This window comes from Sceloporus occidentalis, unplaced genomic scaffold (assembly GCF_023333645.1).
Source record: "Sceloporus occidentalis isolate IW3139 unplaced genomic scaffold, rSceOcc1.0.p SCAF_5, whole genome shotgun sequence".
In the NCBI taxonomy this organism is placed as follows: domain Eukaryota; kingdom Metazoa; phylum Chordata; class Lepidosauria; order Squamata; family Phrynosomatidae; genus Sceloporus; species Sceloporus occidentalis.
Genome location: NW_028316985.1, coordinates 36909163 through 36923489, shown reverse-complemented (window position 1 = coordinate 36923489; position 14327 = coordinate 36909163). Strand labels below are relative to the sequence as shown.

At 37.3% G+C, this 14327-nt stretch overlaps 1 protein-coding gene across 4 annotated transcripts in view; it reads left to right on the top strand.

The window, feature by feature from the left end:
• The window catches only part of MRTFA (myocardin related transcription factor A), a 103231-nt gene that overhangs the window by 65977 nt on the left and 22927 nt on the right, over positions 1–14327 (top strand). For all 4 annotated transcript variants that reach the window (XM_089523677.1, XM_089523679.1, XM_089523676.1 and 1 more), the window contains one exon: positions 2713–2778. In XM_089523677.1, the coding sequence (XP_089379803.1) occupies positions 2713–2778 (66 nt within the window). The remainder of the gene's footprint in view (positions 1–2712; positions 2779–14327) is intronic.

The window sequence follows — 14327 nt, the reverse complement described above, 5'->3', positions numbered from 1 at the left end:
TACTCAGTCTGTTACCGAATGTCTAGTAGTAACTCAGTTGTTGGGAAAGAGTTGGAAGTAAGGATATGAATAAGATAAAGGTTTGGTTGATATGCAGAAGTTGTTTTGTGCATATCACAGAACAAATATTCATATAGAATAAGTCTGCATGTTATGCTTGTTCTTTATTATACGGTTTCAGTTATACATGACTGAAAGAGTGTTGTTCTCTTAGCATAGGCATTTTCTGGGTCCTGTAACATGATTCTATAGTATGCTTATGCTGGAAGTTGATCACAGAGTCATGCTGGGGGGACCTAGAAATCCCTGAAGAGAACACTTTTCTAGACATTTTGAGGTCCTCCAGTACAACTCTGTGGTCAGCTTCTGGCAAAAGCATACCATAGAATCACACTGGAGAACCTGGAAAATGCCTAGAGAGAAAACTTGTTCATTCACTTTGGGGTAAGAAAAATAGGTGTTCAGATTATATGTGAAATTTGTTATACGCAAAGGATCCTAGAATGGATCCTTTGTGTTATATGCAGGGCTAAGCTGTGGGTAATGTTTACAATGCAAAGTGAAGTCGAAGACTTCATTTTAAATCAATAGAGATACGTTGAAACAAACCTTAATATAATCTTAATATAATTTTAGGAAAAATAGTAGTCTCTTTTTTGGCACCTTAAAGATTAACATATTTATTAATGAATAGATTTTTATGGGTTGGAGTTTCCCAGTGAGGTGTGGGAAGTGCCAGTTCCATCCTTTTCAGCATGAAAGCATGAATTACCTGACCGTGTCTTTTTAATATTGAATTGTAGCAGCTCTTTTGGACACCTTCAGGCTGCTTTAAGTTCCCCTCCTATGCTTTCATCTGGTGAAAATGGGTGTTTTCACTTCCTGTTCAAACAGTTTGTGCTGTACTGTTTTGATCCTCCCTCTCAAGGGCCTCATTTGGTTGCTACATTGTTCCCTCAGTGAGGTTATTTAAGATTTTTTTTTCTGCAAAGGAAGACAGTGTGGAAATGTAGTGTTGCTATACTTAATATCTCAAAGATGTATAGGTATAGACTTCATTCCATATATCTTTATGTCATACTAAATTTGTAGTCAGTCTCCAAGCTAATGTAATATTCTTCATAGTATTGCAAAAGATTAATACAGCTGTCCTGTGGAAATTGAATTCTAATTGTATTTGTCCAGGTGGAACAGGAAAACAAAACCTGAAACAATTAAAAACAAGACCCCACAAAAGTCGAGGGGCAGAGTAAAAAACAAACAAACAAAAACAAGCCACATTTTCATATAACTGCGAGGTAGAATTGCTGGCTTATTATAGGTTATTGTATCTTTGTCTTTATTTGGTTAGATCAGATGAACCTAATCCAGCATGTATCATGATGCCCAAATGTGGGGTGGGAGTTTGTTGCTCCAGAAACCAAGGTTAAAAGGCATTTTGCATGCCTATGTCAACTCACACTTCTTTGAATGGAGTGGCCTAATTGATGCTTCTTAGTATAGATGACCCCATGAAGAATATAGCTTGATTTGGGTCATTTAACTGAGTTTTATTAATGTCTTTTGTAAGCACATTTATTTATTTACTTATGTTTTCTGTTGAATGTATATCCTACTTTTCTGGCAAGATAGGATTCAAGGTGGCTTACAATATTTTTTTGAAAAACTAAGGTATAACAACTAGTTTACAAAAGTTAAAGATTAAATAATATTATTTTAAAAGCATGATTAAAAACAGTTAGAGCACTCTGCATGGGAAAAAAAGAAATGCAGAGTCCAGAGGCACATACTTTTCCCTGAGATTAACTGACCAGGATAATTATTTCCTTATTCTAGTTTCACCGTTACTAATATACTTCAGAAATGGACACTCTTTCTGTTTTGAGATTTTGAAAAAAAATGTATCTTCTGCAACCCGTTGCATTGTCAGAATGAAAGGATAGCTGAAATACATTCAGAACTACTTTGGATATTACTAGAAATGCTTAAAAGTAATAATAATAGTGCAAATTTGTACTTGTATGAAATAGGCAATTCATGCATCTGAAAGCTGTTAGTTAAAAACGTTGGTGTACATGAAAATGTATATGCAAGTATATGAGAGCCAGCATTGTGAAGTGGTTTGAGTGTTGATTATGACTCTGTTGATCAGGATTCGATGCCCCACTTGGTCATGGAAACCCACTGGGTGATATTGGGCAAGTCACACACTCTCAGCTACAGAAAATCTTGCCATAAGGTTGCCATAGGTTGGAAACGACTTGAAGGCACAGAACAATAACAGTATGCAAGTACATCTATCGACTACATTTACTTTGATAAACATAAAGGTCTGATTGCATCCTCCGGGATCCGTATCAGTTTGTTTGGTCTGTTCTTGTTTTTACAGTTTCATGATTTGTAATCGAGCTTGGTAATGTAGAAGTTCTTGAGCAACAGGTCCTGTTTTCATACTTTGTGGATTTTTTATCAACCTGCTAAAATGCTTTGTAACTTCCTTTCCCCACTCTTTGCAGCAGAATACGGAAATCTTGGTGCCTGAGGCTACTTCTGCAATTGTAAGAGTTAGAGTTGGGTGTGGATGAGAGGGTTTCTTTACTCATTAATGTTCAAGAGCTAGAAGAAAATAAAGTGAACAGGAAAATGTGTTCTGCATTGTGGAATATCATAGTAGTGTGTTCCCGTCTTATTTCTTTCTCTGCCTCCTTACAGTGCTACAGTTGAAGCTCCAGCAGCGACGGACACGGGAGGAGCTGGTTAGCCAAGGGATCATGCCTCGTAAGTGTAACTTATGTAAACTTCTCCTTCCTCTTTTGATACCAAGTGTATTTATTGAGAAGAGATTGGATTTTGAAAGATCTCTCTGTACTCCTGTGCAAATTAAGTCATTTTTAATTTCTAGGATTGAATTTATGTTGATGCACAAAGCAAAAAAGTAGCAGAATTATGTGATGCTAAAAGAGATATGGGAGCATGTTGCCATACTAAAAACATTTGAATTGTTGGGCTCATGGTGGTCAGACTGTTAGCAGGCTTCCTGCCATGAGTTCATTTCTGTCATATTTGGGCAGGGAGCATGGCTGCATGGCTGCACACATGCTTAGAAACCCTGAATAGAAAATGTCTAGGCAACAGAGCTGTTTCCTCTATTTGCTGCACTAAGGAGCTAAATTAAAGCTGGTAGAGAGCAGGTTTTGTTTCTTAGTGACAGTAGTTTGTTCGATATGGATTAGGTAGCTGATGAAAGGATAAGAAAAGCTTTGAATACAATACATTTCATATATAGAAAAGATTGGTAGAATTAGGCCTAAACAGACTAAGTATATTGACGGCAGTTTTGTGAGGGCAGGTAAACAAGTAGCGTTTTTCCATTCTTTGTTAGAAGTACATGTTCAAAAAGGGTGTTAATTGTACTAAGACCTGAATAATCATCTCGTCATTGCTCCCACACTTTGTTGTTGTTTGGAGCAGGGGCTTGTCATTTGTGGTTTCAATACATATTCTTACTACTTCCAGTTACAGTCTGCACACAGAATTATTAGCATTGCAGTAACAGCTGGGACTTCATACAAAGCTGGCCTAATTTTTATGTATTAATTATAAGTTCATGGTTGTATTTGAGAGTAGCTCCTAATAATAATAATAATAATAATAATAATAATAATAATAATAATAAATACCCTGCTCTTCAGCCAAAAGGCTGTCAGAGTGGCTTACAGATTGTTAATTAGACAGTTCTTTGAAAGCTTGGAAAGTTTGGGGGAAGGATGTCTTTGTCTCTTGTAGAATGCCATTTTGAGGTTGTCTTGAATGGGGCTAAGGACCCAGCATCTTTGACGTCCAGTCGTTTGAGACATACATTCCCAGTTATTTTGAAACTGTAACTATGGTCCAAAACACACTGCAGAAATAATCCTGTTTGAGACCACTTTAACTGCCTTGGCTCAATGCTATGAAATTCTGGAAACTGTAGTTTTGTGAGACTTTTTCTGTCAGAGAGCTCTGGTGACACAATAAACTACAGTTCCCAGGATTCCCTAGCACTGAGCTAGGGCAGTTAAAGCAGTCCCAAGATGGATTATTTCTGCAGTGTGCTTTGGACCTACCATATATACTCGACTATAAGTCAACCTCATGTATAGGTCTAGGGCAGGTTTGGGGGCAAAATTACGGATTTTGATATGACTCTTGGATATGGTGAGGGTAAAACTTAGGGACATGCAACAAAGGATCTAAATGACAAAGCAAAGGAAAACAATACCAAAGAACCTACACAGTTCTGGCAGGCATAACAGTTTTGGCTCACACTAAAGGCTGGATGGAAGAGAGAGCAGAGGGAGGTCAGTGCTTCCAGGACAGATTTCACTCTTGCCTTTCACCAGGGCATGATTCCCTTTTTAATAAGAGTTAAAGTATATTATTTACATTGGCCTGTGGATAAGTCGATCTAGATTTTTGGGGTCAATAGTCTGAATAAAATTTCTAGACTTATAGATGAATATATACAGCAGTGGTCCCCAAACTGTGTTCTTTAAGGGATTTTGGACTTGAGCTTCCAGAATCCCAGACTGTTGGGGCCAAAATCATGGATTTTGATATGACCTGTGGATAAGTTAAGGGTAAAATTTAGGGACATGTAACAAAGTATGTAAAGGGGAAAACACCACTATCCTCCCTCCTTCTCCTTCTCTGGACCTCTCCCAACCACATAACACCATTTCGCTGGTGCTGGAGGAGAAGGTTTTAACACTGGATTGAGAAGGGAAGGAATTAGAGGGAAATGGGATGTTTGCTTGGTGTGGAGTGAATGTTGAAATCAGATTAAATAGGGAAGGAACTAAATAGAAATGGGGTGCTTGTTTGAGGGAGCGAGAAGGCTTTAACATTGGATTGGGAAGGGAGGGAAGTGAAGTTAAATGACGTGTTTCTTTGGTGGAGAGAGAGATCCAGAGGAGGAAGAGGATGGGGAGAGAAGGTTTTAACATTGGATTGAGGAGGGACTCACCTCTCTCTCTCTCTCTCTCTCTCTCTCTCTCTCTCTCTCTCACACACACACACACACACACACACACACACACACTGCCGCTCTTTCAGAGATCACTGCCAGGCATGGAGAATGGAGCATGGGATGGAGCTTCTATCAGAATCTTTCTAAGCAGTATTCATGTATTGACTCATATATAAGTCAATCCAGGATTATAGGGTCAATTTTTGGGCATAAATTTTTTGACCTATAGTCGAGTATATATGGTAATTTGTTACACTTCTGCTCTGAGAGTGAGTCCTGTCAGAAATAAAATGGCTTAACCAGGGTCAAGTCATTTTTCCTTTTTACATAGTCATCCTCAGTTTAAAAACATTTTAAATTCCTTTGGAGTTGTCCTCTATTTAAAAGAACTTTTAATCAATCCCTGTCCAGGTCAGTAATCAATTAATTAATTAACCTATATAAATTCTAGAGTTATAATTATAATAGACTAAGATATGTTATAATGATATAATAATGGACTAAATGTTATGTCTTTATACTTTAGGATCTTGTCTAGTTCTTTCATAACTGCCCTTCCCAGTCGTAGTCATTTTCACATGTATTTAATAAGAATAGACAGATAATTGCATGAAATTGTTTATAAAACAGCAGTAAATTGGATGGATCAGAAGTGTCTGCTGTACCTTAAGAAAAGTGTTATTTCAAGGATTTTTGTAAACAGAGAGAGAAAAGAAATAAGTTTCAGTTTATACAGTTTCATCCAGTATGTTTTGTCTACTAACAAACAACATGGTAGATAGAGCTGATTGGAATTGCCCTCCCAACACATTTGGTCAGACACTAGGTTGCGGAAGGCTCAGTTAGTGAACTTACTTTTCCTCCTTTGGAGGATAGGGAGCTAGAGAAAAGTCCAGTTCATGAATAGAGTATTTGGCACAGCCCATGAAGTCTTAATACAGTTATATTAGTTTTCAATTTAATATCAGTGAACAGTTGAATATTCAGCCATGGGGTATCTGTTGAAATTTGAGAAGAAGGCACCATTCCCAGTGTATGTTGGGAAGCTAGGCTGAAAAACTGCTGGATTCCCCTTTTAGCAGTGGGAATACCTGACAGTTGACCAAAGCTTTTAATTGATCAATTGGATTAATGAACCAATTTATTCCAGCCCTACTTATTTGCATTCTTCTCTTTATGTCCTGGCCTGACTTTGTCTCAGACATGTTTCAGTTTGCTGGTGAGATTTAACAATAGCTATAGATTAATAGCTTTAGCTCTCCAGAGGCTTTGTATAGACCAACTTACAGAAGCCTCATTTCACCTAGTCAGTGGAGAAGAATTATGGAAGTTGTCATCCAAAATATCTGGTGGGTCAAGGTTTCTCACCACTATTACCTAGAGTGCGCAGCCTATGTTTTATTATTTCTTTAGTTCTTTAATAATGTGTTGCTAAAGCCCTGATTTAAATAGTTCACATTGTATTAGTGCAAGAACTACCAAGATCTTCAAATGCTTAAGAGCTAAAATGTTGCGGTCAAGTTGCTGGCAGTCCATGTTTTGCTCACCTAAATGGGTATTATCTTTACATTTCGGGCAGGCTTCCTAGAACACATTTCTGATCAGAGCAGTTTGTTCCAAAATAGATCTGCTTCTGAGGGCTGGGTTTTTTTTTTAAAAAAATTACATTTATTTTTATCAAGTACACTTAAGCTTGCTTAAATATCCTTGAAAACACCCTATGTCATCTTGGAAGAATGCAATCTTTGGGCAACAGTTGTACCCTTTTTTTGGTTACACTTTAAATCAGAGGATTCAAAACTACTTTATGTGCCCTTGTTAATTTTCTTGGTATGTTAATAGTGAACTATCATTTTCCTCCAAGTAAACTTGTAAATGTGATGGGCTTTGTCAGACTTGGAGCTTGTAAACCTGCAGATACTGTACAATAACAGCCTGGACAGTTGACAGTTGAACATTTGGTAATACATTGTGCTTCTCACACCAAAACTATTAACTTAAAAACACTTATTTCTAGAAGAAGGCGTGTTTCTTCATCAGGATTAGAGCATGGCATGTATATATGAACCACAGAGCTTAATTTCATTATTGGGGCAGGGCCATAGCTCAGTAGTAGAATTTGTTGTTAATTGCCTTCGAGTCAACTCATGGCTACCCTGTGAATGAGACATCTCCAAGACCCCCTATCCTTTACCACTTTGCTCTAGTCCTGTGGGCTCAGGCTCATAGTCTCCCTGATTAAATCTAGCTATCTGACATATGGTCTTCCTCTGATTTAGTGTAAGGGTTAGAACATCAGGCAAGATAGGAGAGTTCAGATCTTTACTCCCTCATGAAGCTCTCTGATTAACTGGCTCAAAATCAGCTTAATCCTTACAGGAACAGTGGAAGGACAAATTGAGTAGGAAGATTATAATGTACATTAGCTTGAGTTCCTTAGATGAAGGGTGGGATATAAATGAAAGAAAGCTAAATAATGTATTTGGGGGAATATAAAATGCACCCCTTACCTACATACAGTCCCTTTGCTGGGGATATACTAGATTGAATGTCCATGAAAAACACTTTTTTTAGGAGAAAGAGAAGAGTAAAAAATTTTATCTGTGCAGATGGTTTAGTATACATCCATAGCATATGCAGTGCTTCATATAAAATTATGATTAGGTCTACACACATCCACAGCAGTTGTATTTCTATAAGTAAAGCTAAGAGTAAAATAACTGAGCTAGCATATTTCAAAATGCTGCTGTCTTCTAGAACAGAAATATCTATATAGCAGGGTGTGAGAACTTTACCTCAGATCCTGAATTACAACCTAGAGACATCTGTCTTATGTCCAGTTGAAGACAGTCATATATAAATTATGGCCTTGTTTTGGATATAATGTTAAGCCATGACTGAATCATATTTGAATGAGCCACATCACACCTTCTGTTCTTGCATCTCCTCCAAACCACTGAAGTTTTTGTTTGTTTGTTTTTTTGTTTGTTTCCTATGCCCCCTTTCTCCCACAGTTTGAAAGCATTGCTCCTAGTTTATGTTAACTACAGCTCTTGTGAGATCTAAAAGCTGGACTTTAGTTTATTCAAACAATCCAGGTTTAAACAATTTTTGTAACTTCAAGATTAACCACAATTTAGTGTGTGGACCATAAGTTGTATTTAGGGATATCCATCTGTCAGTGAAAGGGAAACCATGTTTGCCTTGCTCCCTTGTATACTGTAATGGATGGTTGAGAGACCCTCTGGGGCAGATTTGGGTGAAATATAATGCTCCAATACACACTGACAGAAGCAACTTCAGTGCTAACCAACATATGTCAACATGTACGGAAAACAAAACAATGGCTAACAGATTGGAAAGCTCAGTATACATCCCTATCCACAAAAAAGGAGCTATAGGATCATAGCTCCAATCATATAAGCAAAATTATGCTCAAAATTCTGCAACATAGATTCCAACCATACATGGAGAGAGAAATCCTTGAGATGTAAGCAGGGTACAGGAAAGGAAGAGGCACTAGGGACCACATTGAAAACATGATGGCTAATGGAGCGCACCAAGGAATTCCAAAAGAAAATTAGCATGTGCTCTATAGACTACAGCAAAGCCTTTAACTGCATAGATCAAGGCTATGGAACATCCTTAAAGACATGGGAGTGCCAACCCATCTAATAGTCCTGATGAGAAGTCTGCATTCAGGACAAGAGGCTACTGTTAGAACAGAGCACGGAGAAACAGAATGGTTCCCAGTTGACAAAGAGGTCTGCATCTTTTCACCCTATCTGTTCAACTTGAATGCAGAACATATTATACAAAAAGCAGGCTTGGACACAAAAGGAGGGGTGAAAATAGGAAGAAGAAATATCAACAATCTAAGGTACATGGATGACATCATAATACTAGCAGAAAGTATCACAAACCTAGAGCAGCTACTAAAGAGGATCAAGGAAGAAAGTGCAAAGGCAGGTTTATTACTGAACATAAAGAAAACAAAAATAATGACCACAGAAAATCTACATAAATTCAGCCTAGACAATGAAGAAATAGAAATAATAAAAGAGTTCTCATATCTGGGATCAAACATGGAACAGAGCGGGAACTGTAGTCAAGAGATCATAAGAAGACTAAGAATGGGGTGAGACCAAAAGTTAGAATTGTACAAGCCATTGTATCACCATGTATGGACGTGAGAGCTGGACAGTGAAGAAAGTGGACAGAAAGAAAATAAATAAATTTGAGATGTGCTGGAGAAGAGTGCTGAGGATCCCATGGATGGCCAAAAAGCCAAACAGATGGGTCTTCTGAACAGATCAAGCCAGAAATCTCCTTGGAAGCCAAGATGAGAAAACTGGGGCTGTCGTACATTGGACACATCATGAGAAGGCACAATTTATTGGAGAAAACAATAATGCTACGAAAGGTGGAGGGAAGTAAAAATAGAGGAAAGCCTCATGCTGGATGGATGAACTCTGTTAAAGAGGTCATGGGTATAAATTTGCCGGAACTGAGCAGAGCAGTAGAGGACAGGGAATCTTGGAGATGTCTTACTCATAGGGTCAACACTGACTTGAGGGCAGTTAACAACAAAAGCTGACATAAAAACATACAAAAGTTAAAAACATAACACACACACCAAATTCAAAGGCAGCATGAAGATGCCTTTCCCAAACAGTTGTCTAGTGGGACTGCTGCTTCTCTCTGAGCTCCCAATAGTCATGGTGGCTCCAAATTTGGAAGTAACTAGTTAAAAAATAACTAGTTAATTTAGTTTGCCTTCAAAAAGGAAGCTCTAACTTCATTATATTAAGAATGTAATTTAATGAGTTAAATGAATGAGTTTTCTTCATTCATTGTTTTGTACCTCATCCTACAAATCCATATGCTTTATATATTCATAAAGATAGAGGCATAGAAATAATTGCCAGTGAATTCAGAAGTATTTAATTATAGGTGAATGGGTATAGGTATAGGAACATTTTCTTATTTCAGCAGATCACTTGTGTTTACCTAGATCATATATTTCATTCTATTATTATTATTATTATTATTATTATTATTATTATTATTATTATGCTCCATGTGTGCTTCTGCCAAGGTTTAAGTTTGAAATAAAATTCAGGATATACATTTTATGTGTTCTACCTTTGTACTTCCACAACTGGTCAATATGTTTTTTTCTGTTTTTGATTGTTCTTGCTCTATAGGACACTGTAATGTCAGCACATGGGTGATTTCTGTGGACATTATGGAAAGGATGCAACAAGACAGATAAATGTGACACTGACATTTTTGCCAGCAGTCACATGTTTAGTGTGATACCTAATTTTTCTACTGTGAGATGTCTAAAGTCTCATTTTTCTGGCTTGCAGAATTTATATGGTTTCTAAGACCCTGTAGTCTTTTCTAAAGTGGGAACACATTTTCAATGAACAGATGTGTCCAAGTAGACTACTAAAGGTGTCAAAATTTCTTTTTAAGTTTAGTCACCTCATCCTGCACCTTAGAACATCATAACAGTGTAGATGTATCCCTTGTCCACAGGGTTTGATAACTACTAATGAACTGAACTGCCACCATTCTGTATAATCCTTCTAAAATCCACTTACACAGTCTGCTTACTACATCCTATGCCAATTACTTACTTAGGCCAATAGTATCTAATCTGTTTTACCTGAATTTCATTATATCATTAGCAGTGTTTCTCAGGTTAGTCATTTATGAATGCATTAAACTATCAAGTGCTAGTACCAAATCCTTGAGATGCCAGCTAGCCTGTGCTCCTCCATTGAAACTCTCATTCCTATAAATACCCATGAAAATATAGTGGTCAATAGCTGTAGAAATAAAACCGTGTTTGTGCAATTTCACTTAGGTTATTCTTAGCTATTAATGCCTTTGGGATGACTTTCATTTATTTAATTTAAATACACACACACACACACACACACACACACACGGCATATTGCTGTTTAGTAGGCCTTCCACTTTTGCTGTAGTGTAGTTCTGCCTCAAGACTGCAGGTCAGAGGACAGTGCAGTGTCAGATTGTTTTTCTTTACTAGTTTACTGATAAATTTCTGTTTAATCACTTGGGACTTAACAAACCATCATGTCATTGGACTCATGCTTAAACTGTGATTACTTTCCTATATCATCTTGCTGGTGCATGAAAGTTATGATGAGGTACCTGATGTTAGTACAGTATTGCATTTAGGTGTGACTGTGCATAGGCTGAAACATAGAACACTGATTTTTCTGACACTTTTGCCTTTATTCCTTTATATGCTTTGCTTTCCTGAGACTCCTACTTAGGATACCCGTTTGATTACATAACTAGTTATATAGCATGTATTTAATATATGTGTTCTTGCACAAAATCTTATCTTACTTCTTCATTGTGTCAAGGGAGTTTACTTGGTCTACATTAGTAGAGCATAAGCTCTGGTAAGTTCTACCAGACAACTAAAACATTGTATATAATCAAATAGGCAGACTGTGTGTCCTTTGAGGACCAGCCTAGCTAAGTACAGAGAAACATGTCCCTAAAAAGAAGGTGTCACGTCATGAGTTGTTCATAGTAGCTATGTATGGCGTGGAATAGTTGTGATCTATATTAGTGAAAAAACTACACATACCAATGAAATCACAGATCTTCAAAGTAAGTAGGATAATAGGATTTTAGATTTGGAAGGGACCACAAGGGCCATTTAGTCCAACCCCCTGCCATACAAAAATACACAACAAAAGCACTCCTGAAAGATGGCTATTCAACCTCTGTTTAAAAGACCTCCAAAGATGGAGAGTCCACCACTTTTTGAGGCACTTCCTTCAATTGCTGACCAGTTCTTAAAGTAAAGAGATTCTTCCTAATGTTTACATGGAATCTCTTTTCTTGTAATTTGAATCCAGTGGTTTGTGTTCTTGTCTCTGGAGCAGCAGAAAACAAGCTTCCTTGCTCTTCTTCATGACATCCCTTCAGATATTTAAAGATTGCTATTATGTAATCTCTCACTCTTTTCTTCCCCAGGCTAAACATACCCAGCTCCTTCAGTCATCCCTCTCATAAGACTTGGTTTCTAGATCTTTGATAATTTTGTTTGCTCTTCTTTGGACATGTTCCGGCTTGCCGATATCTTCCTTGGACTGTGGTGCTCAGAACTGGACAAAGTATTCCAAGTGAAGTCTCATCTAGGTAGAATAAAGTAGCACTAACACTTCTCTCAGTCTGGACTATATACTCTTGTTGATACAGCCCCAAATTGCATTGGCTTTTTTGGCTGTTGTGTTGATTCATGTTTAGCTTGTGGTCTGCTAAGACCCCTAGATACTTTTGACATGTACTACTGTCAAGCCAGGTTTCACCCATCCTATATTTATACATTTCATTTTTCTTGTCTAGATACAGTACTTTACATTTATCCCTGTTGAAATTCATTATATTAGTTTTTGTCCAGCTCTTTAATTGTCAGGGTTATTTTGAATTCTCATCCTGGGCTATTAGCTCACCCTCATTTGATGTTATTTGCAAATTTGATAAGCATGTCTTCTGTTGCATCATCTTAAGTCATTTATAAAGATGTTAAACAACACAAGAGCAAGGACAGAATCTGGAAGCACCCCACTAGTCACTTTTCTTCAGAATGAAGAGCCATCTTTGGTGAGCACTCTCTGTGTTCAGTCTGTCAACCAGTTGCAAATCCACTTAATTTTAACGCTATCTAGTCCACATTTCATTAGTGTACTTAATGTATACTTAACATACTATATATGGTCTTGTCCTCATTTTTATATAAGAACTGTGCATATCTCCCACTTCCATTACTGGAAGTCAAGGCAACACATGGAATTAGGGTGATGGAATAAGTAGTGGCTTAAGCATTAGTCTTGAGGGGAGTAGATCTGTGAAAGGCCCATATCTTCACCACTGGAATTAGACCTACATACTGATCTGTGGAACTTAGCAGTAACTTCCCATGTTTCTATGTCCTTCTTCATAGTCCCAAGATAGAATCTTGCTTTAAAAAAATGAAATCTGAAAAAGAGATTCCATTTCTCTAGAGTCATAGAGCATGGGTTACTGCAGTTCATAAACTTGCCTATTTACAGCTAGACAACATCTTAAGGCCATGTTGGAAAAAGTATTTTGGCCTAGTAATGGACATGGTAGATTTGCCTGACAGTTCTGGGCCATTTGTTATGTACTTTGCATGCAGCCAAGAAAAATGTACATTGGTTAGTTTATATAAAGTCTAATAATGCATACTGCACAAGCAATCCTTTTCGGATATTGGATCCTTCCAAGAGAATGTTGTGGGGAAGTAGAGAGAAACTTGTTCCTTTTTGGCATTTTCAGAGATTAAATATTATTTTTGTCTTAGTGCCAACATTGGGGGGAGGGGGGAAGTACAAACCAAATGTTTTTTCCAAATAAATTCCCATGAGAATATGATAGTATTTCTCTTGGGGCATTCACTTAGATAACAGACTAGTCAGTTCCCTTTTATTACTTGGAGTACTAAATAATATGATCTATCTGCTTCTAAAGAAATGATATTCAGATTTTTCTCAGCGATTGTTATGCTGTGCATCTTCTGTTCTTAGCAAAATACAACAGACAGCACAAAGATAAGCAATCTGTGGAGGACAGATTGCTGTTCCCAGTGCTAAATCTTATTTTATAGCTGTGTAGTTTGGAAAATCTTTGAGAGGATGGGAATGGATATGCTGTGGTTCTGACTTGATACCATATTCCTTTCAAGGCTTTTCTCAGTCTTATAGAGAAGTGCCAAACAATAGTGAATTTGGGTGGGAATCATGCAGCCTTGCATGTTGTTCTTCACCTTTGGCTTTGTTGGCTAGATTTTATGAGAGTTGCAATGCAGCATCATCTAGTATACCAGGTCATTCCCACCCTTGCTTGCAGTCTTAGTCTGTGCTGTATTTATTTGAACTAGAATAGTTTGGAGAAAGGCACTATGCAGCATGTGATAAAATTCTCCTAGACTACAGTATATGTATTTTTAAAAATGGTGTGCTTGAAAGCCTTGAGATACTGAAAGAATTTATAATTTAAAAGAAGAGTGATTTTTGGCTTTCTTTCATGGACTTTTTAGTCAACCAGGGATGCCTGTTAATTCACAATTCCTTTCCACATTCATCAGTAAGATTTTCTAGTCTAGGAGTGGGGTTGAACTAAGTAATTCCTGAAAATACTTATCTTAGTAACAATGTGGAAGACTTTTTTTTTAGTAAAAAAATGTTTAACAATATATAGTATCTGAACATCATCTTCTCAATTAAATGGAGTGCTGATCTCT